At 49.8% G+C, this 26998-nt stretch overlaps 10 protein-coding genes across 10 annotated transcripts; 6 read left to right on the top strand and 4 right to left on the bottom strand.

Moving 5' to 3' along the window:
• Positions 1-5039: 5039 nt before the first annotated feature.
• PLC1 (putative 1-phosphatidylinositol-4,5-bisphosphate phosphodiesterase Plc1) lies at positions 5040-8477 on the top strand (the record flags this gene model as incomplete). Its single annotated transcript, XM_041697444.1, has 1 exon — positions 5040-8477. One exon carries the CDS (start codon positions 5040-5042, stop codon positions 8475-8477), a length of 3438 nt encoding a protein of 1145 aa, XP_041550728.1.
• A 1027-nt stretch (positions 8478-9504) lies between these two features.
• On the top strand, positions 9505-10669 carry APUU_11361A (putative Coatomer subunit epsilon; the record flags this gene model as incomplete). The annotated part of the gene is made up of 5 exons (XM_041697443.1): positions 9505-9529; positions 9606-9987; positions 10054-10189; positions 10256-10494; positions 10561-10669. 5 exons carry the CDS (start codon positions 9505-9507, stop codon positions 10667-10669), a joined length of 891 nt encoding a protein of 296 aa, XP_041550727.1.
• Positions 10670-10926: 257 nt separating this feature from the next.
• Positions 10927-12210, bottom strand: APUU_11360S (putative 6-hexanolactone hydrolase; the record flags this gene model as incomplete). Its single annotated transcript, XM_041697435.1, has 4 exons — positions 10927-11055; positions 11116-11708; positions 11792-11937; positions 12005-12210. 4 exons carry the CDS (start codon positions 12208-12210, stop codon positions 10927-10929), a joined length of 1074 nt encoding a protein of 357 aa, XP_041550726.1.
• A 395-nt stretch (positions 12211-12605) lies between these two features.
• pmi1 (mannose-6-phosphate isomerase pmi1) lies at positions 12606-13901 on the bottom strand (the record flags this gene model as incomplete). Its single annotated transcript, XM_041697423.1, has 2 exons — positions 12606-13609; positions 13670-13901. The coding sequence occupies 2 exons, from the start codon at positions 13899-13901 to the stop codon at positions 12606-12608; spliced, it is 1236 nt and encodes a 411-aa protein (XP_041550725.1).
• A 663-nt stretch (positions 13902-14564) lies between these two features.
• On the top strand, positions 14565-16120 carry SGF29 (SAGA-associated factor 29 family protein; the record flags this gene model as incomplete). Its single annotated transcript, XM_041697412.1, has 3 exons — positions 14565-15177; positions 15271-15775; positions 15838-16120. The coding sequence occupies 3 exons, from the start codon at positions 14565-14567 to the stop codon at positions 16118-16120; spliced, it is 1401 nt and encodes a 466-aa protein (XP_041550724.1).
• A 498-nt stretch (positions 16121-16618) lies between these two features.
• On the top strand, positions 16619-17923 carry RIB1 (GTP cyclohydrolase II; the record flags this gene model as incomplete). Its single annotated transcript, XM_041697401.1, has 2 exons — positions 16619-17818; positions 17894-17923. The coding sequence occupies 2 exons, from the start codon at positions 16619-16621 to the stop codon at positions 17921-17923; spliced, it is 1230 nt and encodes a 409-aa protein (XP_041550723.1).
• An 897-nt stretch (positions 17924-18820) lies between these two features.
• Positions 18821-20573, top strand: APUU_11356A (bZIP transcription factor; the record flags this gene model as incomplete). Its single annotated transcript, XM_041697390.1, has 2 exons — positions 18821-19382; positions 19471-20573. The coding sequence occupies 2 exons, from the start codon at positions 18821-18823 to the stop codon at positions 20571-20573; spliced, it is 1665 nt and encodes a 554-aa protein (XP_041550722.1).
• A 417-nt stretch (positions 20574-20990) lies between these two features.
• APUU_11355S (NAD(P)-dependent oxidoreductase) lies at positions 20991-22186 on the bottom strand (the record flags this gene model as incomplete). The annotated part of the gene is made up of 5 exons (XM_041697379.1): positions 20991-21249; positions 21312-21449; positions 21517-21848; positions 21911-22102; positions 22169-22186. 5 exons carry the CDS (start codon positions 22184-22186, stop codon positions 20991-20993), a joined length of 939 nt encoding a protein of 312 aa, XP_041550721.1.
• A 479-nt stretch (positions 22187-22665) lies between these two features.
• Positions 22666-24263, top strand: ARP2_1 (actin-related protein 2; the record flags this gene model as incomplete). The annotated part of the gene is made up of 7 exons (XM_041697368.1): positions 22666-22684; positions 22758-22804; positions 22882-23025; positions 23134-23359; positions 23411-23976; positions 24038-24115; positions 24177-24263. The coding sequence occupies 7 exons, from the start codon at positions 22666-22668 to the stop codon at positions 24261-24263; spliced, it is 1167 nt and encodes a 388-aa protein (XP_041550720.1).
• A 602-nt stretch (positions 24264-24865) lies between these two features.
• On the bottom strand, positions 24866-26428 carry APUU_11353S (DMT family transporter; the record flags this gene model as incomplete). Its single annotated transcript, XM_041697357.1, has 3 exons — positions 24866-25125; positions 25285-26027; positions 26091-26428. 3 exons carry the CDS (start codon positions 26426-26428, stop codon positions 24866-24868), a joined length of 1341 nt encoding a protein of 446 aa, XP_041550719.1.
• Between the last annotated feature and the right edge of the window lie 570 nt (positions 26429-26998).

The following is a 26998-nucleotide window of genomic DNA, read 5'->3' as shown; positions in this document are numbered from 1 at the left end:
CTATTGAGGATCTCGTGCGCTACTCCATTGACTTCTGCCGAGGTGGAAAAATGTCGCAGCTCGCGAAACAATCAACTGAAGAGTAAATAGCCGAAATAGGTAAAAGACACCACTCCCACCGCTGTCACCTCACCTCGCCTGCTGCCTGGCTGCTTTGCTTCACCTTATCACCACGACAAACCGATATATCGCTCACTGGGCAGAGTCTAATAGGGTATGAGTGCCGTTTCTTTCCCTTGCGTCATAAGCAAATGTAACACAGACATGTCGCATTCATGCATCGCCTCGGCCACTATTGTCCGATAATAACATTTAGAATCCCGCCATAGCCGCGACGTCAGTCTCGTTGCAAGTTTGCTACTAAGAATGCCCTACCAGTACGACCACATCATTAGTCGCAAGTCCACGAAGAATCAGAAGAATCAGCCTTTGGTTGACCGCGCGGCCATCAAACGAAAAAGCCGGAAAACCTGGCCCGGCGCGAAACACCAAAAAAATAAATAAATAATGCTCCGTTGTAGCTAAACTAGTGGAGCCGCGTGCATCAAGTCCGCATGTTTTACTTTTCTGGGATTGCGGGAGAGCCTTGGGCATGTCAAGGTACTACACGAAAGGGTATACACATTATTGTTCAGCCTGCAGCGCAGCCACTGCTTGCAGGGTGGACCATCTATGTCACGGCAATGCAGCAGGGATAAATACGTATCCTGATTATCCAAATACGGTCCTGCCATCCCTGCCATGGTCGTCCCTCACGGTATGCATAGTTGTTAGGATCAAGTCTGCCAACACAAGGCGGAATTGGATAGACGTTCTGACGTCTCTCGGCTGCGCTTTTTATTAGGGTTGCTCCGCGTCCACTATGCGGTCATTACCAGAGGAAGCTGCGGCAAATTGAATGGAACAGGAGCTCAGCTTTGTTCCCTATCCGTCTTTAGCGCAGCTGTCATAAACCAGGCTCCTCAACCCAGCTCAGGCTCTCATAGATGTGCCACTTTGCCGGCTGCAACATGGAGCGCCAAGCTTGCTGGCGCGACGAGAGCTCATTGAGGTCAGCCATGTTCAGGGCAGAAGGGGGAAACAGTGTGAACAAAAATTCTTAAATTCTTTATTTCCCTCCTTATCAGTTTGCAGCCCCAGCGCTATTAGAAATCGTGATTTTGACCGTGGAGCTTCAACCCCGTTGGCTGTTTGACCGCTGCTCTTCCAAATGAGCACATCGTGGACAGAGGTGGCTGAAGCCGCTGAAGGACTCCTATGACGTTCAATTGAGTAGATCGCCGGGCGAATCGTTGACCTGCCGCTGTCGGGGACTGTGCTTAGGATTGTGTGACGCAGTTTGAGCCCTGTGGACGAACGTGATTATTGTCATGTGTGAGGAGATAAGAAATTGTATCTGAAAATCCCCCCAGTGATCTGCCAATTAGTGTAGAGATCATGGTTTCAGGTGCCTTACCGCTTCATTATCACGGCGATCACTGAGGTGCAGTGACTCCGTTTCCCTGCCCCTTTGGCCCCTCTGCGCACCGCCTCACTTTCTCTTCACTGCCACAGTACTGCCACGGCCGGGAGACAACATCCGACCCATTAGAAATCTTCTCCACCTTGTGTTGTCAAGCTGTTGTAACTTGTAGGGGAGGTGAGAGTCGGACCAGTCAAGACCCGTGGGAAGAGCTCCCAGAAGTGCCGGTGACTGTAATACGATATTATTGGAGTAGCATGGGGGGTCTTGGTCGATTTTTTTTTTTCTTGCTTTGTTCTACCCGCCAGAGTGACCTCGATGAGTATTATTTTCCGTCTCAGCCAATTGACCCGCTAAGAATGTGGCCGGAGATGGAGAACGGTAACCGCTGTCTTTTTGATCCCCGAACTCCCCTTTTACGCTGTTCACTCCTGGCGGCTTTGTTCCTCCTGCTTTCGGAATGTGCACAGCCAATACGAAGCTGGGCAAGTGCATGAGGGGCCAAGTCTCTCGTTGCTTTTGATTTGTGAACGGGCTCTATCTTGGACCAAGCGCCTTACAGCGACCAAGTTGACAAAACACAGCATGTCAGGTGACGTATTACCCAGGGCGATCGGTTGGAGTGTCATCCATGCCACTTCCAGCCCTGCAATATTAATTGAGAATGTTTTGCACCGTGACGCTGGCCCTTGGCTCAGTGCCAAGGCGATCTATACCAAGGTGGTAGAGGTTTGGGTTGCTCTGGGAAAATGTCGGCCAATTCCAACAAGAAGGAGGGGGAAGAAGGAAACGGAATCGAACCAGAACAACCCAACCAGCTGTAAGCCAGGGCCCATCGTAAATCCACATCGTTAAACTAAACTAACCCCGGAAGAACCGTCATACTGGTGCGTTGGAAATAAATTCTGTAACAGGGTTAATTCCTTGCCATGGGAAATGTTGGCTCTAATTGGTTGTAATGCGCATTCTCCATTCCTCGACCTTTGATTCTTTCTTCAAGCCGAATATCCTTACTCGATGGTCTGCTCTGAAAGGATACACAGTGGTTCTTATCGTTGGAGGATTGAAAGGAGAAGGTTTTGACTTTCGAGCCCCGAATTATGATGAACAAGAGATTTTCTGTGGGGAATCTTCCTTTCATCCCTTGAGAAACTTAACCCCGATCTGTGGAGTATGTTGCGAATAGTAGCTCGGGGGGGAGGGCTTTTGTCAACAGAAACCCAGAAAGGGACGATTATTATCGAGAAATAGGCAGTTGAACATGCTTCTTCACATCCTGAAACACATTCTAAAGTGCAGATCTGGAACATCACCCCAGTGGTAGGGGAAACATACGGCCCTGTCCAAATAATAGGCACATGTTGTGACGAGCGACAAGGCGCCATTCTCATTTTGACTGGCCTCCAAGCTCACAAGAGTGGCTGTTTGCGCCTCGGTGTGAGTGGCAAGGTCACAATTAGGTAGACTTGAATCAGCGCCTTAGCCAGTCACAATTGGTGGAGGATTCGAAACGGTGAGCAAGAAGAAAGGATCACTCCCACAAAGTTATATGATTAGTCCTCTTGCTTAGGCCGCCATTTCTGGCATGAGAGTGTGCTGTTACCAGCTATCTTAAACTGGCAAAGAATGACTACACAACCGTGCCCTGTAATGACCCAGTTTAATATTCAACTAGACCACAATAATTAAATGGTTGAAAAATGAAGACCCCATACATGCCGACCCGAATCCTTATCCCTTTCTCAGCCTAATAATCAAAAAGTATGGGGTATATAGCAGAAGCGCCAACCCCCCTTTTGCTCCCCTCTTGCTATCGCCATCGTGCAACCCTTTCCCCCTTTCAGTTCCCCTTCCAGATTGCAAAGAACAAAGCTCAGGTGGTTGAATCCGCTATTCTTCCACCACCACGATTGTCGACTACCACCACGACAAAAGGTCTAAGATCATATCACCATCACATAAGACCTCGGCGAGAGTATATCCGGAAACGAGATACTCTTCACAGCAACTGATTGCTTACTTATTCTCCTTGCTTTTTTTGAAACGACGGAGTGTCGTACGAGCAGTACAACCAGAGCCAGAACCGTTACCAGTACCGTCTCCATACGCGTATTTAACTGTGTTTCAGAACACAATACCGCACAATACGTCACCAAGGACTCCACCTCAGCTTTCTTTCAATCGACTGAAACATCCATCGGTTTCTCGAAATAATTAAGCCTTCCAAAATCTTTCTCTGACTCTTCCCTCCTCCCCAAGTCAGACACGACATTAGCCAAGAGCCATCCCGGGAGACTGCGAGCAGGTCACCCGAAGGACCTCGCGATTCATTTAAAATATCTCTCCGACTCCCAATGTTCCGACTCGGCTCCCTTTAACTCACGCGATTCGAAATACCCGAACGAAGGACAACGCTGGCCTTGTCTGTCTTCCATCGCATGATCCTCCCTTACTTCCTTTCTATATTTTGCGGTTTCTGTTGCAGCTCCCTCGGCTTCACGTAACTGCATGAAATTGGAATCCCTACAGATTGTCAAAACCGCACTAGACGCTTACAACCTCCCACGACATCTCCTCCGGTCCAATCTCCGATAGCTTGCCCGCTGCCTTCCGCTTTAGACCACCTGCATCACTGCGCTGGCAGGCAATCCTGCATCATCGGCACTGCCTATCCTCCCATTGCCTGAGCCCATCCTTGGTCGTCCCGCTTCTATTCTCGTTCCATTGCGCATACCATTGGAGTCCACCCGACTAGAGGCGACGTCGATCTTCTACTCCAATCGCTGTTGTCGTTGAGATACTCGCGGAGGGGCTCTGCTACATTCAAGCACATGCGCAGGGCGGAAGCCATTTGACTTGCATATTATTTTCCATTTACTATTAATTTCCTTGTTTTTCTATCCCTCTTTTTTTAATTTCTTCCCCCGGTGGGTTGCTTCACTCCTTTGTCAGCACACTCAGCAATTGGCCGCTCTCCGCACGTCTCCCATACTTGCAGTGTAGCAGCTTTCCCCGCGTCTTAGAAGGATCAGCCCCTCAGAGAAGGCTGAACAACGAGCAGGCTCAGACGAAGAGAACGTGAAGGAGCGAATAAAAACCACCAGTTCGGGATCTGCGGAGCTTTCGTGCCCAAACCCCGTTCTACCGAAATCACTGGGACCTGTCATTGAGTAAAGTGATAGAGGAAACGAACGACACGGTGTTCAGCTTGAGCCATTGTTACACAAAATAAAGGCTCCCGTGTCGGTTGGTATCAGGAACTTGGATCCCGTTCTCTTGCGAGTGCTCTCAGGCAGGGCTCTCCGCATTGCGTTCAAGGCAGGCCAAGATGCAGATATCAAAAACGGAGCAATACCGCTAAGGACGTGGCTTTTGCATCATTCCAGCCAAACACGTTCGCTGTTTCGGCCCGTATTGCATATCAGCTCTCGCCCTGCCCCAACACGGCCACTCGGATCCAACCTAACTGTTTATTCGTTCTTGCAAGAGTCCAGGTGACTCCAAACTCTAGCACGACCCACGAGAAGGCCCGAATCTTACGCTTGCAGCTAAGGATTGCCCCTAGTCAGTAGCCGCAATGACTTACGCAGCTACCTCACCACCCTCGGCCGTACATGGCGACACGGCAGCAAGTTTAAAACTTGCGGCTTCAGGCCCCAGGCCCAAGCTACAACACGTTTTAACCTCACCATCATCCGTCCCTCCTGCTCCAGCACCTACGTACACTTCCGCATACTCATCCACTTCGAATTCTCTACAACCTTCTTCCAACCCGTCAAATGACTCCAGCCCTTCGGGCACTCCTTTCCTATCTGCAGCCGACTCGCTTCGGGGTCGGAATATACCGCTTCCCCCTACATCTTCACCCTCCCTGGAGCTTGGGGAGAGCGCCATGGCTGTCCCTGCAACCATCAGTACCTCTTCTCCGGCGGACACCATTATCCCGAACCCTAACAAAGGCCCGGGCTTAATGCGCAGAATATCTAGAGGCGCGGCGAACAAATTGACTCGACGAACCTCAACCTCCCAAAATGACAAGCGTGACCGCAGCTCTGGGCCCGTTATCATGCGCAGGCGCAGTGACAGTAAAACTGGAACGCAAAATGGCCGCGAGAGTGCCCTAGAATCCAGTTACGAGGAAGACAGCAACGATGCTCTCGATTCTTTGGGTGCTTGGTGTGGCTCAGAACCATCCAGCCTACCAAAAGACAATGTCACGGCTGTTACTCGCAACACGGGTGTCGTTGCGCCTACGATTGATTCGGCTATCCAGCGTGGGACTATCCTGACCAAGGTAACCAGAAAGAGAAGGAAGCAGGTGCGTTTTCTGCTCAACCTTGATGCTGGGAAGGTCTATTGGGATCCCTCAAACCCAGCCAAACGATTCTATATCGACGATGTCAAGGAAATTCGCGTTGGCGCGGATGCGCGCAACTATCGAGAGGAACACCAGGTTTCCCAAGAAGCGGAGAGCCGATGGTTCACAATTGTTATTGCTGATGCCGAGCGATCCAAGGGTCGACCAGTCAAAACAATTCACCTTATTGCGCCGAACGACCGTCTCCTAGAGCTTTGGACTACGACTTTAGAGTACATATCGCGATACAGAATCGGGTTAATGGCCGGTTTGGCTGCTTCGACCCAGAACGAACCGGTTTTAAAAGCCCACTGGCAGCGCGAAATGACGAGGTTATTTCCGAACGGGATGAAACCGGGAGACGCCGAGGCTCTGGACTTTGCAGCGGTCGAAAGCGTTTGTCAAAGTTTACACATCAATTGTTCCCAAAACATGTTGCGCGCTCATTTCTTGAAGGCGGATGCTGGCAATAAAGGGAAAATCAACTTCTCTGAATTTAAAGACTTCGTCACACGCCTCAGGGAGCGGAGGGATGTCAGGGAAATCTTCAAGAACAATGCTGTCGATTATCGTGACGGGTTGACCTTGGGGCAATTCCTGACTTTCCTTCGCGATGTGCAAAAAGAGGACGTGGATTCCGACCGTGCTTACTGGGTAACGGTTTTTGAGAAACTTATCCGCAAGTCAAAGCCTCGTACCCAAGGCGCCGTCGAGGCATCCGTCGAAGATCAGCCACGTCTCTTGAGTATCGATGCGTTCTCGTCATTTCTGGCGTCTCCCCGTAACGGGGTATATGCTTCTCGTTCCCCGCAGTCTAAATTCGACCGGCCATTGAACGAGTATTTTGTGTCGAGCTCGCACAACACATACCTACTGGGCCGGCAAGTTGCCGGTTCTTCAAGCACCGAAGCATACATTAGTGCTCTCACACAGGGATGTCGCTGCATTGAGATTGATTGTTGGGACGGCGCGGATGGTCGGCCCATTGTATCTCATGGGAGGACTATGACAACTAGTGTTCTATTTGCGGACTGCATCACCGTTATTAATCGCTATGCATTCTTCTCCAGCGAATTCCCCCTCATAATATCTTTGGAAGTGCACTGCAATCCTGAGCAACAGCTTGCTATGGTGAAAATCATGAAGGACACTTTTGGAGACCAGCTGATCTTGGAGCCTCTCCTTGCAAACTCGGTTATCCTTCCGTCGCCGGAAGAGCTCAAGCGTCGCATTCTCATAAAGGTTAAGACGTGCGATGAGCCTCAAGAGACTACTCGGCAAGACATGATGAACCCTGGTATTTCGCACGGCCGTAAACGCAGCGCGAGTTCCCCCTTCATGCGCCCTTCAATGCAGGATAATTCTCTCATTCCGCCTCTCCACTCACTCTCAAGCCCTCCGACAATGGTTTCCGACGGTCCTGGTCCCGGTTCATTTTTGGTTCCTGAGCGGAGGTCTCTTACTACAACCAGCCTCAGTAGTGCGACGGAGGACAGTGACGGGGCTCTTGTCTCCGCCCGGAAAGAAAGAAAAAGGCGCCAAAAAAGCAAAATCACCAAGCCGCTGTCGGACTTGGGTATCTACACACGCGGCTACAAATGGCATAGTTTCCACTCTCCCGAGAGCCAAACGTACAACCACGTGTATTCGTTCGCAGAGCGGTCTTTTGAAAGTGTCTGCCGAGAACCGAACAACAAAGCTCTCTTCGAAAAGCACAACCTGAAACACCTCACACGAGTGTATCCCTCCGGATTTCGCCTCCGGTCATCCAATTTCGATCCACTGAAGTTCTGGCGACGTGGTGTCCAAATGGCTGCTCTGAACTGGCAAACTTATGATATTGGTATGCAGATGAACCAGGCTATGTTTGCTGCGGGAAGCGATCGCACTGGCTACGTGCTAAAACCGAAATCCCTCCGTGTTATTTCACCAGAGCAAGACACAAGGATCACCGAACGGAAGCTCGTTCGATTTTCGGTCGATGTGATATCCGCCCAGCAGCTTCCCCGACCCCGAAACATGCCTGTGGATGGAAACATCAACCCATATGTAGAGATCGAAATGTTCAGTGCGGATGATCGTGGCCAGAGCTTTGTGTTTGGCGAAGGTGGCATGAACGCTTCTGCCCGGAACGGCATGTCTGGCATTGGCTGTCCTCATCGTCGACGCACGCGCATCGAGCAAAGAAACGGATATAGCCCAAACTTCAACGAAAGCTTCCGCTTGTCGCTGGAAACCAAATATCCGGACTTGGTGTTTGTCCGGTGGACTGTTTGGAGCTCCATGGATGGTCGAAGCACTGGGAACAATGGCAGCGTTCAACTTGCTACATTTACTTCTAAGCTGACCAGCCTCTCTCAAGGCTACCGGTATCTACCATTATATGATGGGAGTGGTGACCAGTATATTTTCTCAACTTTGTTCTGCAAAGTTTCGAAAGAGGAGCCGATCCCTGTTCGTCGCCTTAATGCCGATGAACTCAGAGCTGAGAGATTAGGCATCCTGCGTCAGATTGGTCAAACGGTCTTCAAGCGTACCTCGTCAACTGAACGGGAGAAGAATGACCAGTCGGACAGAGGAACTGAGACTCCTCAAGTGGGCAAAGAGACCTCTCCAACTTTGACACCAACCATTTCCACTACATCAACCGCGTCCTAAGATGTGCATTCCTCTGGCCGGCCCAAATCATCACGACTTCACCGAGTTTCATATCATTCCTCTCGCTTATATCATCATATCGCGAAATCCTACCATCTGCCTCAATGTGTCGTCCCCCCACATTTCCATTTACCATTTGTTTATTTTTTTTTCTGTCGTTTCCCATTTTCCTTGTTTTATCTTACCTGGAGTTTGTCATTCTGGAGTTTGGCGAATTCAACATCATAGGGAGCTTTGAAAGAAAGGCGTGACTATATCTATTGGCCTCCTCCATCATTCGCTTTGGGAGTTAAACATTCTGCTTTAACAGGGTACATTGTTGCCTCGCGCACCGAGAACGCGAGCCAAAGGCGCATTTCTGATGGACATTTTCACTTGTTGCACTACCACTGCCTTATCTTTGCTGAGCGATACCCATATTCCTACCTTTACCTGTACTATTTTTTTGCGCTGCATCGCTATGTGAGAGTCACTTTTTTCCCTTTCTTTTGTTATTTAGCATTGGCATAACGAGCCGGACTCATTGTATGAGGTCAGGGTGTCATTCCTCTGGGAGATGGCTAGCATTAGGGGTTGCTCACACGGAAGCATTTGCATTGTCGGATATAAATTGTGGGCAATATGTCATGTTCTGGTGTCTGATTGAAGAAAGTGTGATCTCCTGGAGAGAAAGATATCTTCGTTTTATGGAGCTATTGATTAGTTTATTCGTGTCCTGGACGGCACTCGGTTATCTATTACTCAAATTGATTGATGGAAGATGCGACTGGGGCGCTTCTTTGAACCAGAACATTTGTGATTGCAATTTATCTATTTAAACGCTTACTCGTAAATATTTTTCGTGGGAGACCTCTAGACTCAGTGAGTACAGTCCATGGCTAGTTCGGGAGACCTTCCTCCTCGGCTCACTTGCTCCTTTATCCACCGAAGCCAACTTGACCACTTTCCACTCCGCAACTGAACAAACAAGAGCTCCGTCACTTTATTAAGAAAACAACACTCACTGACTTCCTCTCTCAAACTCACAATGGATCCATTCTCAGCAGAAGGAGGTATGCAATAGTGCTCTCGATTCCCTCCCTACCTCTAATCTATCCACTATATCGAATCTAACCACCCCTTTCACAGAACTCATCAACATCCACAATGCCTTCCACCAAGGCCAATACCAAGCCGTCATAGACTTCGACACATCCTCTTTCTCGCCTGAAAACGTCCTTCCAGCACGGGTTCTCCAGCTCCGCGCCCAAATAGCCCAGGGGAACACGGCCCACGTTCTTGCAGACATCGAGGGCGAAGCCGACCAAACTCCCGATATAGGCGCCGTCAAGGCCCTTGCGCAATACGAAACCGGAAACGCAGATGCTGCGCTGCAATTAGCCCAGGATTTGGCAGAGAATTACCCGGATAATGCTACCGTGCAGGCTCTTAGTGGGACAGTGTTGCAGGCCGCGGGGAAGAGTGAGGAGGCGTTAAACTTGTTGGGAAAGCATCAAGGGAGCTTGGAAGCGTGAGTGTCTATTTTGAATGACTGGATCTCTGGGGACAAACTAATCATTTTTTGCTATTTGGGCAGTGTGGCATTGATTGTTCAGATCCACCTCCAGCAGAACCGATCCGACCTTGCCTTGAAGGAGGTCCAGGCTGCGAAGCGCTGGGCGCAGGATTCCCTACTGGTCAATCTTGCTGAGTCGTGGGTTGGATTGAGAGTTGTGCGTCTTTTTTTTGGGACAATTCTATACTATGATCAAAACTTTGCTGACGGCTTCTATTTGTAGGGCGGCGAGAAATACCAGTCCGCATTTTATGTTTACGAAGAACTCGCCTCTGCCGACAGCACTTCGGCGTCGCTTTCTATCGTCGGACAGGCTGTTGCAGAGATCCACCTCGGCCGACTGCCGGAGGCTGAAGCCGCGATTTCTGCTGCTCTCGAGAGATACCCGAATGACACGGGGCTGATTGCGAATTCGATTGTATTAAATGCGTTGGCCGGGAAGCCCGCGCAGGATTTAGAAGAGTATGCTATCCCCACCCTCTCCGGAGCTTTTATGGGGGTTGCTTGACTAACGGAAATCTTGCACAGTCGCCTTCGAGAGACCGAGCCATCGCACGCTCTGCTGACCGATATCCAAGAAAAGAGTGATTTTTTCGACGCTGCTGCTGCTAAATACTCTGCAAAGGTTTCATCATAGATAATCTGTTTAGCCTTGTGTCTTTAATTTATGAATTGATATGACGGAGAGCTGTCCGGTTCTATATTCTCTCTTGATAGAGGCTACACAAACGCTTTTTCTTTTCAGTTATACGCTTGGTCGAGTTCCAAACCTAAGATTGTGGCATTAACTGTTAGAACGTATATATATAATTGGCGGTTAAAATGAGAGAGGCTCGTACATAGGCAAACACGGGCAAAGAATACGGGCTGTCCCTGATATCATCGCTTTGGGGTTCATAGACGAGCTCCCAGCCAATTTCTCAACCCACGAGCCTGCTGTCCTCCCATCCCCGTACCACTATAGACAGGGGATACATGTGTATCCTCATACCCAACGACATAGGTAGTTTGCGGAACGACAGTCTTGAGCCGAATCGTTAGCATTGTTATCATGTAGAACCCTGTAGGATCATTACAACATACCTTGAACCTTTTCGCAAAATCATCAATCGCAGAGAATAGGATCTCGTCTCCTCCCGAGAGAATCAGCACACTCTTCGCTTTCACACCAGCCCACCATTCAGTCGGTGCCTTTGCCGGCTCACTCCAAGCATCTCCTTCCGCTCTCTTCCCTAGATACTCGATTGACCAGGTCTTCAACCCTTCAGATGGAATAACGTCCTTATACTGATTTTCGGTAACAGACTTCCCATCCAGAGCAAAAGTCACCCACGGCGCAAAGCCGAATACACCAGCAAGTTCGGCGCCATCCTTCAGCGGTAGAGTATCGATTTCCGGATGGGGGTGCGTAAGGTGCAAGAGAACAGAAAGGGCCAGGTTCCCACCTGCAGAGTCACCGCCGACAATCACGTTGGACGGGTCACGGTCACCTTCGGTGAGAATGTACCGCAGGGCTTCGACGGATTGGCGGAGCTGCGTTGGGTATTCAGCTGGTGGCGAAAGCGTGTAGGCGAGGAAGAAGATGGCGACATCGTGTCCATTCTTGTTGAGATCGTTTATCAAACTGCTGAGGAAGGAGAAGTGTCCTGGGGATGGGGGCAGCACAAAACCACCACCTTTGTTTCTCTGTATTTAGCTCTGGTCTGTTTGTTGCCCGGTAAGGCTATTGTTGAGAGCGCAGAGCGCGGTCTCGACTAACCGTGGTAATATATGACGATGTTTTTGGCGTTCTTATTGCCAATCCAAAGACCTGATGCACCGTGGTTGAGGCCTACGATTTCCGGTGTAATGTTGTGCTGTTTCGCGTAGGTCTCGTATCCTTGAATGGCCGAGGCGTTCTGGGATCTGGAGCACGTATTGATTAGCAATCAGCTGTTCATCAAACCCGGAAATAACTAAAATATAAACGAACTGGAGTTGTCGCGATGACAGCCTGCGGACGGCCCTGCGAATTGCAGCATGTATAACATGCTGATTAAAGTGTTTCGCTCCGCTTTTACCCCGGAAAGCGCCAGTGATGACGCTATACAAAACAGCCCCAAGCACCGAAAGATTGCCCGCAAAGCGATCGGCTTTTTCCCAGAGAGAGAGGGGTTCTCCGGTCAGAGCAGAAGCCATTGAAAGATAAGGTTATGGAATTAAATATAAAACGGGAGAAGCTCTTGGAAAGGTAGTTGAGCGCGTGGGAACTACGGCTTCCTTGCAGAGCCTTGAATCGGACCAGGAACAGATGATTTTACACCAGCTCTGCAACGGCCTCTAAAAACATCCCCCGATTTCCCCGCACCCTTAAAACGCAAGAAATAACGCTAGTTAGGGAGAGGAGGGGTCATGGCATGATGGAGCTATGGTTCGCTGTCTAAGTACCTCGGCTGTGGTTTCGGTGTCGGTGGAGCCGGCAATGCAAGGGGACAACAACTTTGCGCCCACATATCAACATTTCGCAAGGGGTTCCATGAAAGCAAACAAGACCAGTTTTGGATTATATTCATAGTTTGTATTTGTAGGCCCTTCTAGTGCCCGTTGACCATATCCTCCTTCCCTGTCAGATCACAGAAAGCTTTGAATGTAGTAAAAACATTCTCCTCGTCAGGTCCCGTCCCAGTATTCTCGATGATGCATTCGGCATTTGCGCCAACGAAGAAGACGTATCCCTCTTTGACTTCTTCCGTCTTGTGGCCCACCGTAATCTTGCCTTCGCCCCCGGTGCATATTAAAATACTCGGGCCCGTCAATGAATCAAATGTTGCCTTTGCCCGGGTGCGACGAAGGTCTGTCTTGACAACGCTAAATTCTTCGATCGGTGGGTCATAAAGAAGAGATTCTGAGGCGCTTGAGTAGGCCGGAGCATTCAGCACTACATACGGGTAATCCGTAGGCTCCAGCTTCTGTTCCTCAATGGGTGCATATGAGTATGTTAGCATGTCGGTGAGGGTATCCACATCCTTGAACTTGGGTGAGAAGCCCGCCCGCACAACGTTGTCGGATGAAGCCATGCACTCAATGATGTCTCCAGAGATATAGGCGTGGATATCATCCGCTTTGAGGAACATAGCCTCCCCAGGGTCCAGGCGGACGAAATTGAGGAAGAGGAAGACGAAGAGACCAATATCGTTGGGGAACTGTTCGTTCAGGCGGACGACAACAGATGCCAATTCCGCAGGGTTGGTAGGGTTCGTGTCCGGGGCGTTGACAAGAGACGCAAAGGTCTCCGGAGAATTCTGAGCTGATGTGACAAGTTCTTGCGCGGCCGTTTCAATTTGCTCAGAAGACGAGTTCATTAACGCAGTAAAAAGCGTTCGCAGGGCGCTTTTGTTCTTCCTTGTCTGTTCTAAGTCATCGGAGTCCTCAGATCCCCTAATCACATTCTCAAAATCGGCTGCGGTCTGTCCACCGACGAGGCCACGGAGGGGTGCAACAGCTCTAAGGAAATGGGCAATCTCAGCTAGTGGCCGGAAGCCACACAGGCCTTCGAAGGGTGTGATTGCGATGGTCATCTCCGGCTTGTGATTGTCATCTGCAGGCGGGGCAAAAATGTCAGTAAACCAGGACGAAATGCTAGAGACTATCTTCCTACCTGGGTAGTTTCGGGGATCCCGTGAATGGAGCTTTTCAGCAAGCTTCTTGTTCGGATGGGCTTGGATGCTGAGAGCTTTTCGGATCGACAGCACCTTGAAGAGGAAGGGAATCTTGCCGCCATATCGGTCACTAACTTCGGGCGAAATCAAAGCCACATTATCCTGGACTAGGTCGAGCAGGGTACGCTGCGTTTCGAGGTCTTTCGACGGAAGAGACGGATGGGTCCCCATCCATAGCTATCTCGGATCAGTTTCGTGCCTACCGCATTGTAATGATCTCAATGCACTCCCGAAAGACTCACTTCAGCATAAGGCTTCTCTGGTTCAACAGAGAAATCCGGGGCTGCAGTGGTCGCTGCATATTTAGCTGCTGCGGACTCAAGGCCGACCTTGCCTGTGAAGGTTTAGTTTAACGTGAACAATGTATATATAGAAACAAGTCATGCGGGAAGGTGCCTACCCCAGTCGTAGCTATTTACTCCTGTTCAACACAATGAATTAGCCAAGAGGTGAGAGACGGCACAGGAAAGTTAGAGAGGGACAAACCACATTGGAGGCGTAGAAGCGGTACCTGCATTTCGGCGAAGACCAAGAGCTAGTTTTCAGTTGAACACAGAGAACTGGAGTGAGCTCAATAGCGGGTCATCCACTGGGAACTTATTGAGTGAATTCCTGGCTGCTGTGTCGCTGCTTCTCAAAATGACTTTTCCTTTCTCAGCGACTCCTCTGTTTTTTTTTTTCACAAACAATTCTGGCCAGGTTTTTTGTATGATCTTTCTTTTCTACCCCTCGATCTTAAACTCCAGGAAACCAAATGAGACCTGCCTGATTCGGCTGACCGCACCCGTCATTCCAGAACCCGTGATAGTCCCGTGACCAATTTCTCCAGTTTCGATGGGATCCGCCAATCACCGCAAGCCGCCCGGCGACACTGACAGAGCCCCGGGCTCTGCCCCGGCCCCGAAACTCCGGCAGAACGACGCTCGAGCCAAGAAGAGCCGCCGCCCAGCAGCCCAGTTGCAATCGCAGTTACAGCCTCGGTCACTTAGTCCGGTTTCCAGTCAAGCGCAAGCCGAAGGCCCTCCACACCCTGAATCCGCCCGGGGTAAACTTGTTGTACATCCGCACAGCTTAAGACGCGGCGCAGCTCGTGGTACGCGGAGCGCCAACAACCGAGAGCTCATTTCCGCATTTGAATGGGCCGCTCTCGAGATTGAGAAGCAGCACTCTCCTGAGGGGGCCTCAACGACTGCCGAGAACCGTAATCAAGGCCATTGGCCGAAGGTGGTCGTTCCAGTGCCCAAACCTCATACCAAGAAAATGTCTCGGAATCGTCCCCGGGGGCCCCCCATGCCCCGGGACAATGGCCTTGCCGCGAACGAGGAGACTGATATGTGGAATAAGATCCTTCAGGATCTACGGAAGGCAAAAGAGAAGAATGATAAGCAGAAAGAGTTGGCGGAACAGATAGGGGCCTTGAATGAGAAAATTGGCAGAGAGGGTGGAAGTAAGTAGTATCCCTTCTTTGTGTAGCTCCGCGCAAGATTCACAGTGTTCTCCATAATGGGTTTACGGACAGTTAACTAATATCTACGTACAGAACCCACTCTCAGTCAGCATAATCAACTTGATGGTCTTTATCGTCAAATGCTCAAGCTATGCGAAGACGAGAGGGCTATTCTTCAAGATGAACCAAGCGACGTGATCAAGAACTTGGGTCTTCTCACTGCGCTCCGGCAGGCATCGGAGGCAGAAGCTCCCTTGAGTCGTGCTGCTTCTCTGACCAAGTCGCGAAAGAAGCGGAACGATATGGACGGGTCAGCTACTGATTCACCAGGTCCGTCAGGCGTCTCTGACAAAGGTAGTCGCTCCAAGAACGGCACCCAACGCAGCACTAGCGTGTCCAGCACGCAAGTCCGTGATAATGTGCAGGTCAAGATAGAAGAAGGCTCTGAAAGCGCCAAAGCTACTCCTGCAGAGCGCAACGGACAGCTAGCTGTGGGTGCCGAAGTTGTCTTCAAACACAACAAGAATAAGCAGGGTGTGGAAGGTGAGGGCATTCAGTGCATTATCAAAGGGATTACAGGTGAGGGAAGCAAGAAAAGGTGGGTCGAGCCTTTAAGTCCTTATTTTCTGTGCAAGATTGACCGATGCATGTATCATCAAGATACGATGTCCAGGACCCGGAACCGAACGAAAATGGTGAACAAGGGGCTGTCTACAAGACCACGGCAGTGTCTTTGATCCCAATTCCTCGAATGGGGTCGATCTTACCATCATTTTCTGTAGGAAAGCAAGTTCTTGCACGATACCCTGATACAACGACCTTTTACCGTGCAGAGGTCATGGGCTCCAAAAAGGACACCTATCGCCTCAAGTTCGAAGGTGAAGAGGACGATAAGGAGATGGAGGTGGACCGACGGTTTGTCCTCGATATAGCCGGCAAGTAAGATATAGATTGGGCTGCCTGGGAAGCTATATACCGATATCCTTTCGAAGTCCATTTTATTTTTGCAGCATTAGTTGATCTGATTGGTTGGTTTGGTTTGGGAGGCGTTTACAGCGTATGGCTTAATGCAATTGCCTATTATGGCGAATTCTAGTTTGCTACTACGCATTTCCGCAATGGAAGATGCTAGATGCTTTCTCTTGGCTGACTGTGGATTTACTTAAGCTGTTGTCATCGAGACTAGTGATGACTCAGCGCGTCCCCCGCCAAATCCGCCGCTGCTTCCGAGGCTCCAAATCCACATGCGGTCCGAAGGCGGCCTGGCAGTGAATGAAGCGTTATGACCAGTGAATGAAAGCTGATAGCGCAGGCTTCTCTTTCTGATGCTCATAACTTGATTTCTTACATATTTTTTCCATTAGAATTCGGACTAAGATACGACTGATCGGTATTCGGATTGGAAATCCATTGTATATCACCCCATACCCCTCATATCGCGATGGCGAATTTACCGTCTCACGCCTCGCCAACGTTCGGCGCAAAGGCCGCCGCTCCCACACAACCGATTGAACAAATATCTCTCAATTCAGGGCAGACGTCGTCTCTGGGCGGTCAATCAAATGGCTTTATACAACGCGATACAACGAACGACTCGGGTGTTATCGGCAGCACACCCGGCGACATGACACCTGCAGTGCCTGCCTCCCTCCTTTCCCCTTCCTTCACACCACCGGCCACTCCTGGAGGCACACTGAACAAGGAACGATTGCTTCAAGAAGCTACTCCGCAGACAGTCTCTCATGCCAGACCTCCGAAGCTCCTTCCCCGCCTACCCGATGTCGAGTGCATCGTCCGCGCGCGTATTCCAACAACAAACGGTGCTGAAATGTTCTTACATTTATATCATAACGACCTAGACAGCAAAGAACATCTTGCAATTGTCTTTGGAAATACTATTCGAAGTCGAAGTCTGGACAAAGTGAGACCCGATGAGACGGAAATGGATCGGATGATCCGTGGTGCTTATGTCGGTAAACTGCATCCTGGTCGTGTGAGCAGTTGGCATGATGCGGCCAAGGAAGGAAACTCTGGTGAACCAAGTAATGAAGCCGACGGTGGTGCCGTACATGACGCAGACCTAATGCACGAGCAACTGAATGATGCTCCATTAGTACGCATTCATTCAGAGTGCTACACCGGGGAAACGGCTTGGTCCGCTCGCTGTGATTGTGGAGAACAACTTGACGAGGCAGCTAGACTGATGTCGTTACCAATGGAGACTCTGAATGAGATTGCATCCCAGCAATCTCGGTCTGTACCATCAAATGTTTCAGGGGGCGTCATAATTTACCTTCGTCAAGAAGGCCGGGGGATTGGATTAGGAGAGAAATTGAAAGCCTACAACTTGCAAGATTTGGGGTCAGATACAGTCGAGGCGAACCTTCTTTTGCGTCATCCGGCCGATGCCCGGAGTTACGGACTGGCTACAGCGATGCTCGCTGATCTAGGCCTGGGTGTCGATTCGAATCCACATGGAATCCGCCTACTCACAAACAACCCGGACAAAGTCAGAGCAATCGAAGGGCCAGGTCGCGAGGTAATAGTGAAGGACCGTGTACCAATGGTTCCACTGGCGTGGCAGACTGGAGGAAAGATGGGCATTAAGAGCTCTGAAGTCGAAGGCTATTTACAAACGAAGGCAAGTTTGACGCCCAATTGTAGTTTCTATCTTGATGTGCAAATTGAAATTAATCTAACCGCCGTACTGGAACAGATTTCGAAGATGGGCCATATGATTCAATGATTAGAACCTTAGACCGTCTATTCCCTTTCTCTTCGATCCTCGAGAGGGAATACACGCGACAACTTAAGCATAAGGATACGATGGAGACGATTAACCTTGTATATGAAATAGCGACGCATGTCCAATTGTTCAATTCTCGTTTCGTTCTTGCGGTTTTGGTTTTGGTTTCTTTGGTATGACTTGGTATACCAGCATTGCTTCACGGATTTTGCCATGCAATGGCCATTGTATAGGCTCTGATTCCCACAACTTTTGGGCTCATAGTTATTGGGTTAAAATAAAATTACCTGCTATATTTGGGGTCCTCTAATTTCAGTTATCTATTAAATTAGGTATTCTCGACGCCGGAATCAAGATACCGAGGAGGTTGTTCGGTCCCGGATTATAGTGAGTAGCACCGGTCTGGCAAGAAAGAAAAGGCACGAGACAAGAGCTTCCGCCACCGATATATTCAAGTCGACGAAATACATATCCATGCAATCTTGATCCCATATCGGGCGACCCAGTCGGTTGCATTGGGCACTGCATAGGTAGCCAGGTCTGAGCTTGAGCCACCCGAGTCCGGAAATGAACCAGAAACCGGCCCCCTCGACCTCGACCCTTAGTCGTATCGTCAATTCGTCATCCTCCCATTCTCATCAGCCCATGCTTTTTCCATCTTTACGCTATCCTCCTACTCATCCAACTCTTTCTTTGCTGGCATTTCTGGCCATCGTCTTTCGCTTATTGATAAATTAAAGAAATCGATACCAAGAGTCCCAAATGCCTTGAATCTTCCTGCGCTGATCAACGAGATCCCGCCCGTGGACTATCCGCGTCCACCTTCCAGAAGAACTTCCACCCTCGTGCTTCGAAATTGGATGGCCATTGCGATCCGATAATTGCCGCGAGTAGGCAATGGCCACACGCCTGCCATCCCTTTCCCATGTGGCGTCCTCGTCGGCGGTCGAAGTCTCGTCCTCTTCCGCATTGCCCGCCCTCCAACGCCCTCCGATGGCAAATGCGACAGCTCCAAATGACTCAGAAAACGTGAAGCTGGAGGACTCGCCAACGCCTGTTGATGTAGCATCCAATTCAGTCGATGCGCATGCGCTAGAATCGAACCCCGCTGATAATAACTCCAACAATAGCCCTAGTCCTGCAACAACTGCTGCGGGCCGAAAACGCAAGCTGAATAGTGTTTCCGCACGCGGCGTCGCCAACCTCACCCCCGATCAACTTGCGAAGAAGCGGGCCAACGACCGCCAAGCTCAACGGGCAATTCGTGAGAGGACGAAAACACATATTGATGGTCTGGAGCAACAGGTTCGCGAGCTCTCCTCGCAAAAGCCTTTTCTGGATCTCCAGGCTGCGCTGAAGCAAAATGAAGCTATATTGGCTGAGAATAAGGAGCTCCGGCAAGGATTGAGGGCCATTGTGGATACCATTCAACCGCTGCTGGGGAAGCAGGACCCATTAAGTGAGTTTTACTTTACCTCGCATCTGGCGTTACTTCACAAGAATTACTTGGGGGCTATATGTGTAGGTTTGCTAACATTGTATACTAGATCTTCCAGCGACAACACCTGCAACGGCTAGGCCGCCAGCTCCTATTATACCCTCGGCTTCGCCTTCTTTGGATAACCATGTTTTGCCGTCAAATTCTCACAGTTCCGCGACAGTTGACCGTGCATATACCGAATCCGTTGCAAGCGTGGATACGCCATCGTCCACCCACTCAGCACCGACATTAGGCTCGCGCCGCGACAGTGCCACGGGAAATAACCCGTCTTTGCGACTCGCATTCGATTATCAACGGCACAACTTGATTCATGGACTTGATTTTGGTGGCGATGAAAGAATGGGCTTCAATTTCTTGCTCGATTCATCACAGCAAGTGCCCAAGGTGGAAGGTTTTCGTCGTCCATCAGAGGTTGGCAAGTCGCAAGCAGGCATCCCGTCGACTTATAATACCCTCCCGCCACTTGGTACCATGACAGACCAACCACTGCCAGCCTACATGACCCCTGTTCGTAATATCGCTCCGACATGCACGCTAGACGCAATTCTACTCGATTTCCTTCATAACCGACAACGGGAGGCTGCGAAAGGAGTACCGAAGCAGAAGCTGGTTGGGCCAGCATATCCGAGTGTCTCCTCGTTGCTTAATCCAGAGAGGAGTGTTTATTCCCATCCTCTCTCCAAAGTGTTTACCGACATTCTGCGCACATTCCCAGATATCTCCTCACTTCCTGAACAGCTCGCGGTGCTTTATGGTATGTTTCTCTTGATGCGGTGGCAGATATACCCCACAGCTGAGAATTACCACCGTTTGCCTGACTGGCTAACTCCGCGGCCCTCGCAACTTCTCACACCACATCCGGCATGGATTGATTATCTTCCCTGGCCGCGGATGCGCGATCGTCTTGTCATGTCTTACCATGAGTACCCATTTGAGAACTGGTTTATCCCATTTACCAATACACTCTCCGTCAATTGGCCTTATGAAGCCACAGACTGTCTTCTCTCAGCTGGCGATACTGACGAATTGATCATCAATCCTGTTTTCGAGAGGCATTTCTCCGATATAAATAACTGGACTCTAGGCCCGGCATTTGCCGAGGACTTCCCACGGTTAGTCGAAACTACAAAGATCAAACCCGCGCCATGATTTAGCTCTTGTTTCTACCTGTATTTACACTCTACGGAGAATTTTGGCTCTTTTTTATTATCCCATTATCCCTCGATCGACTCTGAACAAGACGCCAACTAGTATAGTTGGAATTTGCATATGTTGAGCAAAGGCAATGGGTTGGGTATTCCATTCGAGGCGTTCGAACACTGTATCTTTCTCTCACACGGCTTATATAAGTGGTACTGGATACCATCAATGGAGAAATTAATAAAAGTTACTTTCGACAATGTAACTTTAGAGGATTTTTCTTACCAGTATCACGTTCTATGGTCTTGCTGCCTTGGCTACTGTTTTTGAGAATATATATATAATATATAAACGTTACATATATCACACAGAGGTCCTAATCAGATCTAATACATGTTAAACTTTCCATCTTCATCTAGGAGTTGCTTAACCTTTTCGGCTCTTCTCATTCCAGAACTCCATCCCCGCCTTCTGTCGCAAGACTCCGTACATGGAACTACTATCTAAACATTCCCCGCCATACTCCCGAGCAGCAACCATGTTGTCAGTAGCAACCTGCAACGCAGGGAGTTCAACATTGTTCTCCTTCGCAACAGTGAATGCATGTTTTGCATCCTTAATTGCTAAGGAGACGCCAAATCCAGGACGAGAGTCAAGAGGTGGTGCATATGCGCCGGTTGTTAAACTGGGTGTGTGTCAGTACTTGGTATATCTCTAATCGCAGGGTATATTAAGAGACGTAAATACCGCTTCGAATAACCCCCTGCAACAGGCCCGAAGGCTTCCCCAATTAGTTCCTCCATTGCACCCGTTCCAAGACCTGTGCGTTCAGCGAAGACTTGGGCTTCGCCGACGGCTTCCATCAAGTTGATAGTTATAATATTACTGTTCAATAGAGATAAGTAATGGCATTAGCGGTTTGCTTCAACACCTAGTACATGAGAAGTCTCACCCCGCAATCTTCAGCATAGAAGACTTTGTCGCGTCCTCTCCGCAATCGATTACCTTGCGACCCATGACGTCCTGGATCAGTGGCTTGACAAGATCCGATGCACGTTTCGGTCCACCAAAGGCAAAGACGAGCTTCCCATCGACAGCAATGGGATTACCGCCGAATACTGGCGCGGCTAGGAAATCGGCTTGCTTCTCTTTCAGTTTTGCGACTGTTAGTCCCACCGTCTCGGGGTGGACGGTTGAGCAGTCGACAAAGATCTTGTCTTTTAGCGACTGGTTTGATTCAGTAACACTTGAGACGAGACTTTGCAGGACAGCGTCGTTGGAGACCTTTCGCTGTCAGTATTTACAACCGGCAGTATTTGGCATCTAGGTAGGAGGGTGGTAATTACCATTGTAAAAATGATCCCACACTGAGCGACAAGCTTCGAGAAGTTTGTCTCGGGGGTGGCACCAAGTGCTTTGAGGGGATCACCACGATACAAAGTCCGATTTGAGTAGAGGAGACTGTTTAGAGTATTCTTTGTTGCCAGATGCTTCTGGAGGTTGGTGGCCATTGCAAGGCCCATAGAGCCCAAGCCATACTGTTCATCGGGGGGTTAGTATTGGTTGCATGGACTTTTGTTCCAGAATAATTCAGTGAGACCCACCCAACCAATTCGAGTCATTGTGTTCAATCCAAATTGAATTGTTGGTTACAGTTGGTTCACTGTCAATTGAGCAGGGAGGTCGGGTGTTGTTGGAGCTGGAAGTGTACCTTAGCTACCTAGGTCTCCGACTCATTATGGACATTGATAAGGCGATCCCCGGTCTCGGTCGAGAACCAAAAATACAGGACAGGGTCGTCATAACAGCGGACGAGATCGATTTATTGCAGATTAGATTATCTAGTGTATCTGATTATTCCAACGAATATTGTAAATGAATGAATTCAGGCTGCCTTGGACGTTGAGTGCCTTAGGCGGTAAGGCAGGCAACGTCGTCAGTCAGCAACAGCGGCTTGCGGCACCGCCAACTTACTCCTGCTCGCTTCCCCTCATAATCACCAGCTCTCCCCACGGCTGGACCCCATATCCATGATTCTCTTTTGTTTTTCACTAAGGAATTAATTAAATTTTATTTGAGCTAGCACTCTTCTACTTCCATCATGGCGGAGATGCCCATTGGTAAGCTTTGTTCCCTGTTATTGCTGCGATGTATGCCTGTCCCAAGGTAGCGTCGCTAACAACAACTCGCCAGTGCTCGACGGAGGAACGGGTTTTCTCAAGGTCGGATATGCTGCACAGGTATGTGCCCCGAACCTCCGGCTTACTTTTTACTCTATTTCAGAGCTTCCGATTAACTCTCATGCTTCCCTTAACAGAACTTCCCCGAGCACCAGTTCCCTTCGATAGTGGGGCGGCCCATCTTGCGAACGGAGGAACAGTCTGGCGACATTGTTGTCAAGGATATCATGTGCGGAGATGAAGCCGCCGCTGCCAGATCAATGCTCCAGATTACCTATCCCGTATGTCTATTTCCAGTTCACTCATGCGCCATACCCACTTATGGTCGCGAGTCCCCGCTCCCCGGATTTCCAACGGTCTCGGGCTGATTCATATTGCGATAAATACAGATGGAGAATGGTATTGTCAAGAGATGGGATGACATGCAACATCTATGGAACTACACATTCTACGATAAGATGAAGATCGATCCCACCGGCCGCAAGATCCTACTCACCGAACCGCCCATGAACCCACTGAAGAACCGCGAACAGATGGCTGAGGTCATGTTGGAGCAGTATAACTTTGGAGGAGTATATGTCGCAATCCAGGCGGTTCTTGCACTATACGCTCAGGGTAAGTACAGAGACGAGCATAGCTTATAAACTTGCCGCTGATTTTGTTCAGGCCTCAGTAGCGGAGTTGTCGTGGACTCCGGCGACGGTGTCACCCACATCATCCCCGTCTATGAGTCTACCGTTCTAAACCACCATATTCGCCGACTGGACGTAGCAGGCCGCGATGTCACTCGGAACCTTATTGCCCTCCTGCTCCGCCGCGGATACGCCCTGAACCGTACCGCCGATTTCGAGACGGTGCGCCAGATTAAGGAGAAGCTCGCCTATGTGTCTTGCGACCTAGAACTCGACAGAAAGCTCTCCGAAGACACCACCGTTCTAGTAGAGTCTTACACCCTCCCCGATGGCCGTGTTATCCGAGTCGGCAGCGAACGATTCGAAGCCCCAGAGTGTCTCTTCCAACCGCACCTGGTGGACGTGGACCAGCCCGGTGTCGCTGAACTACTTTTCAACACGATCCAGGGCACCGATGTCGATGTACGCTCTAGTTTATACAAGGCTATCGTGCTCAGTGGAGGAAGCAGCATGTATCCCGGTCTGCCAACACGACTGGAGAAGGAATTGAAGCAATTGTGGTTGACGCGGATCCTCAAGGGCGACCCAGAAAGGCTGAACGTACGTCTAACGCCAACACTGTCCCTTTGTAGAGCTCATACTAATTCAACGGCGCAAACAGAAATTCAAGGTTCGCATCGAAGATCCCCCTCGACGGAGACACATGGTCTTCCTAGGAGGTGCTGTTCTCGCCAACCTGGTACGTCCCTTCTTTAAATACCCCAAGCTCACCACATATACTTACGAACTCCCCACAACAGATCGCAGACAAGGAAGACATGTGGGTTTCCAAGCAAGAATGGCAAGAACAAGGTGCTCGTGCTCTTGCCAAACTCGGACCAAGGTAGAATGAGTTTTCTCAAGGCTATCTGTTACTTCAATTGCCGCGGTACCTCTCAAGCGCTCTTATTTGGTCATGTTCATTGCCGCCTGTTTTTGTATCTGAAATGAAAACTCAAAACTCCCTCCATCCCTCGATTCATACGTTCACCCAAACCTCACCAAACCCGCCTCCTCCCCCTTTTCCTGTCGATATACACATAAATAGCAATTCTCCGGCTGTACCTTGATATCAAGTTCTGCCGTGCAGCTACCAATTATAGAGAAGCGATTCGAGGCGAAGAATATATTCCATACATGCGTCATAACGCCCGCTACTCTTGTGATATGGGTCAGTTTTCTCATTATAAACGCTATCCAATTTTGTATTGAGAAGAGAAATTTATAGTACATATACCCGCGAGACACCAATCCTTGACACTATCCAAAACTCCATGATATGTACGTATAGAAAATGGTCCCCGGTAGTATGCGGTATGCGTATAGACGAATTAAAACCCCAACCAGATGTATAAGGCCGTGCCAATGTAGATAAGAAAAGATTGTGTATATGCAACGATTGTAAAGATTCAGCCAGCCCAATCTAAAATTGTCGCACACGTGGGCTATTTTATTCATCGGTGTCGGACGAGGCGGCGTCTTGCTCGATGTTCTTTTTTCGTTCCTCGTTCATCTCCCGATAGGTACTCCAACTTAGGAGGAAGAACGCTACCATAATTAAGACACCACCGGCAATAGAGGACTTCGCGAGCGGGTGGCCTGTTCGAAGCCAGTCGACGATTGCGACGAGGAAAATAGTGAGAAGGGCCGCGACAGATGAGAGAACAGGTGAAGTAAGAGAGATCAAAACTAGGAAGGACCCGGAGAAAGCTGTTACAAACGGGTAAAGAAGGCGCACGGTTAGCACTCGGTTTATTGCATCGGGTATTTTAACGCTATGATAGCGGAAACGCGGGCCGGGGTAAAGGAATCTTCCTTCAACAGTTGCGATGGGTATGGGGGTTCTCGTGTGGAATGGGGGAAACTCACTAGCATTGGCAATAACTGATATTATCAGCATCCACGCGGCCTCGCCGGTCGGCCACCGGAATGTCTCCAGCCCGAGAATGTGGAGAACTGGCAGTGGAATCCAAAGGACAAGTAGGGTAAATAACCCGATAAGGCTGCCGTAGGTATTGGCGAAGATCATGCTTCGGCCAGCACTGGTTCCCTCTGGAGGACAGGCGTACCTCTTGTACAGCACCTCGTACAAACCATAAAGCACGCTACCGACACCAATAATAAGATTTCCCACAAGTCTAGTAGCACCGTGTCTTCCTTCGTCCTTGCCTGTTCCATCATCTTCGTCTCCATCTCCATATGCGACAATAAGTACCCCTACAATAGCCACGCCCACGGATAACACCTTATCTAGTCGTAGCTTTTCCTTGAGAAGCGGAATCGAAAATGCATAGGCAAAGAAGGCAGAACAGTTGTAAATCGCCGTCAAATCACTGGCAGTGGTCTGGTTGACCGCAACATACCAAGAACCGCCGGCTATCGTAAGTGCACTTGTCACAAATGCTGTTGTCTTGAGGAGGTAGGGAATTGGAGACCGGTGAGTTTCGCGGGATGTTAGGTGCAGGTCCTGAGATTCCACCATCTGACCCGTGGTCCAAAGCAGATACACATGGCGGCGCCAGAAAGCTTCCCACGAAAGCCCTCGTTTCTGCAGTCGAAGTATCAGGAGTTGCACTGGCCAGAGCAGGGACCAGGAACCGTGAGTAAGGTACCTAACAGTCAATAAATTAGCACATTCAATAATTTAGCGATACCATAAATTAGCTAGCACTTACAGCATGCAATACGGTTTGTCCCACCCCAGGTCATGTTGAATGTACACAGCCGTCTCCGTCTGAACCACGAAGCTCGCCAAACTTAGCAGTAAAAACCCCGATGCGATATAATATTTTTGTCGAGTCTGCTGTTTCGCAAGAGCATCTGCACTGCCCTCTGGACTTTTACTTCGCATTGTCGACCGTCTCGAATGGTGAAGCATAGGCCTGCCTTCTGCGTCACCACCCCTAAAACTGCTGGCCGACATTCGTCCTTGCTGCTCACTATCTAGCAGCGGTTGACGGGACCGGCCGTCGAAGGGCCCATGCATGCTTGTGTGAGCCATGGACATCTCCATATCGTTTGAGTGGCGCGAGTCGGGAGCCTGTTCTGAGTCTCTCCCCTCGAAGCCATCAAAAGACTTTTCGCTGCCTGAAGCCACCGTGTGTGTAATTTCGTGTCTCTTTACTAAAGCGGTAGCGAAGATAAACGAGCGAAAGGTGTAAGGAACTCTTTTTTTGATCTTAACAAGATCACATTGAGGAGTCGGGATGCACCGGGAATAGTAGGGCTCTCAGGTTAACAGAGAGCCGAAAATGGACGATATGTTAGGTAGCATAGAACGCCATTGAATCCGTAGATGTATTTGCACTGCAGCTGAACTCGGTCGGAGGGCTTGCGGGAATGTTGCAGGAGTGGACAACGAAGCAAGAAGTTCTGGGGAACGGAAATATGGAGATTGGAGTCTTGCAGGTGCCACTTGAATCTCAGCTGCCACTGCCACGGTGCCTGATGACGATCTATTACTAAGTCCGGGATAGCCAAGGCCGGTTTCGGCTTAGTCGCTCGTTGGATCAGCCCCCTTTCACGTGACGTAGGATACTATCGAGCGAGTCAGCGACGCCTCCCGACGCCTCGCCCCTTGCGG

This window comes from Aspergillus puulaauensis, chromosome 1 (assembly GCF_016861865.1).
Source record: "Aspergillus puulaauensis MK2 DNA, chromosome 1, nearly complete sequence".
Taxonomy (NCBI): domain Eukaryota; kingdom Fungi; phylum Ascomycota; class Eurotiomycetes; order Eurotiales; family Aspergillaceae; genus Aspergillus; species Aspergillus puulaauensis.
Note: the sequence above shows the minus strand (reverse complement) of the source record. Positions and strands in the feature narration are given on the sequence as shown.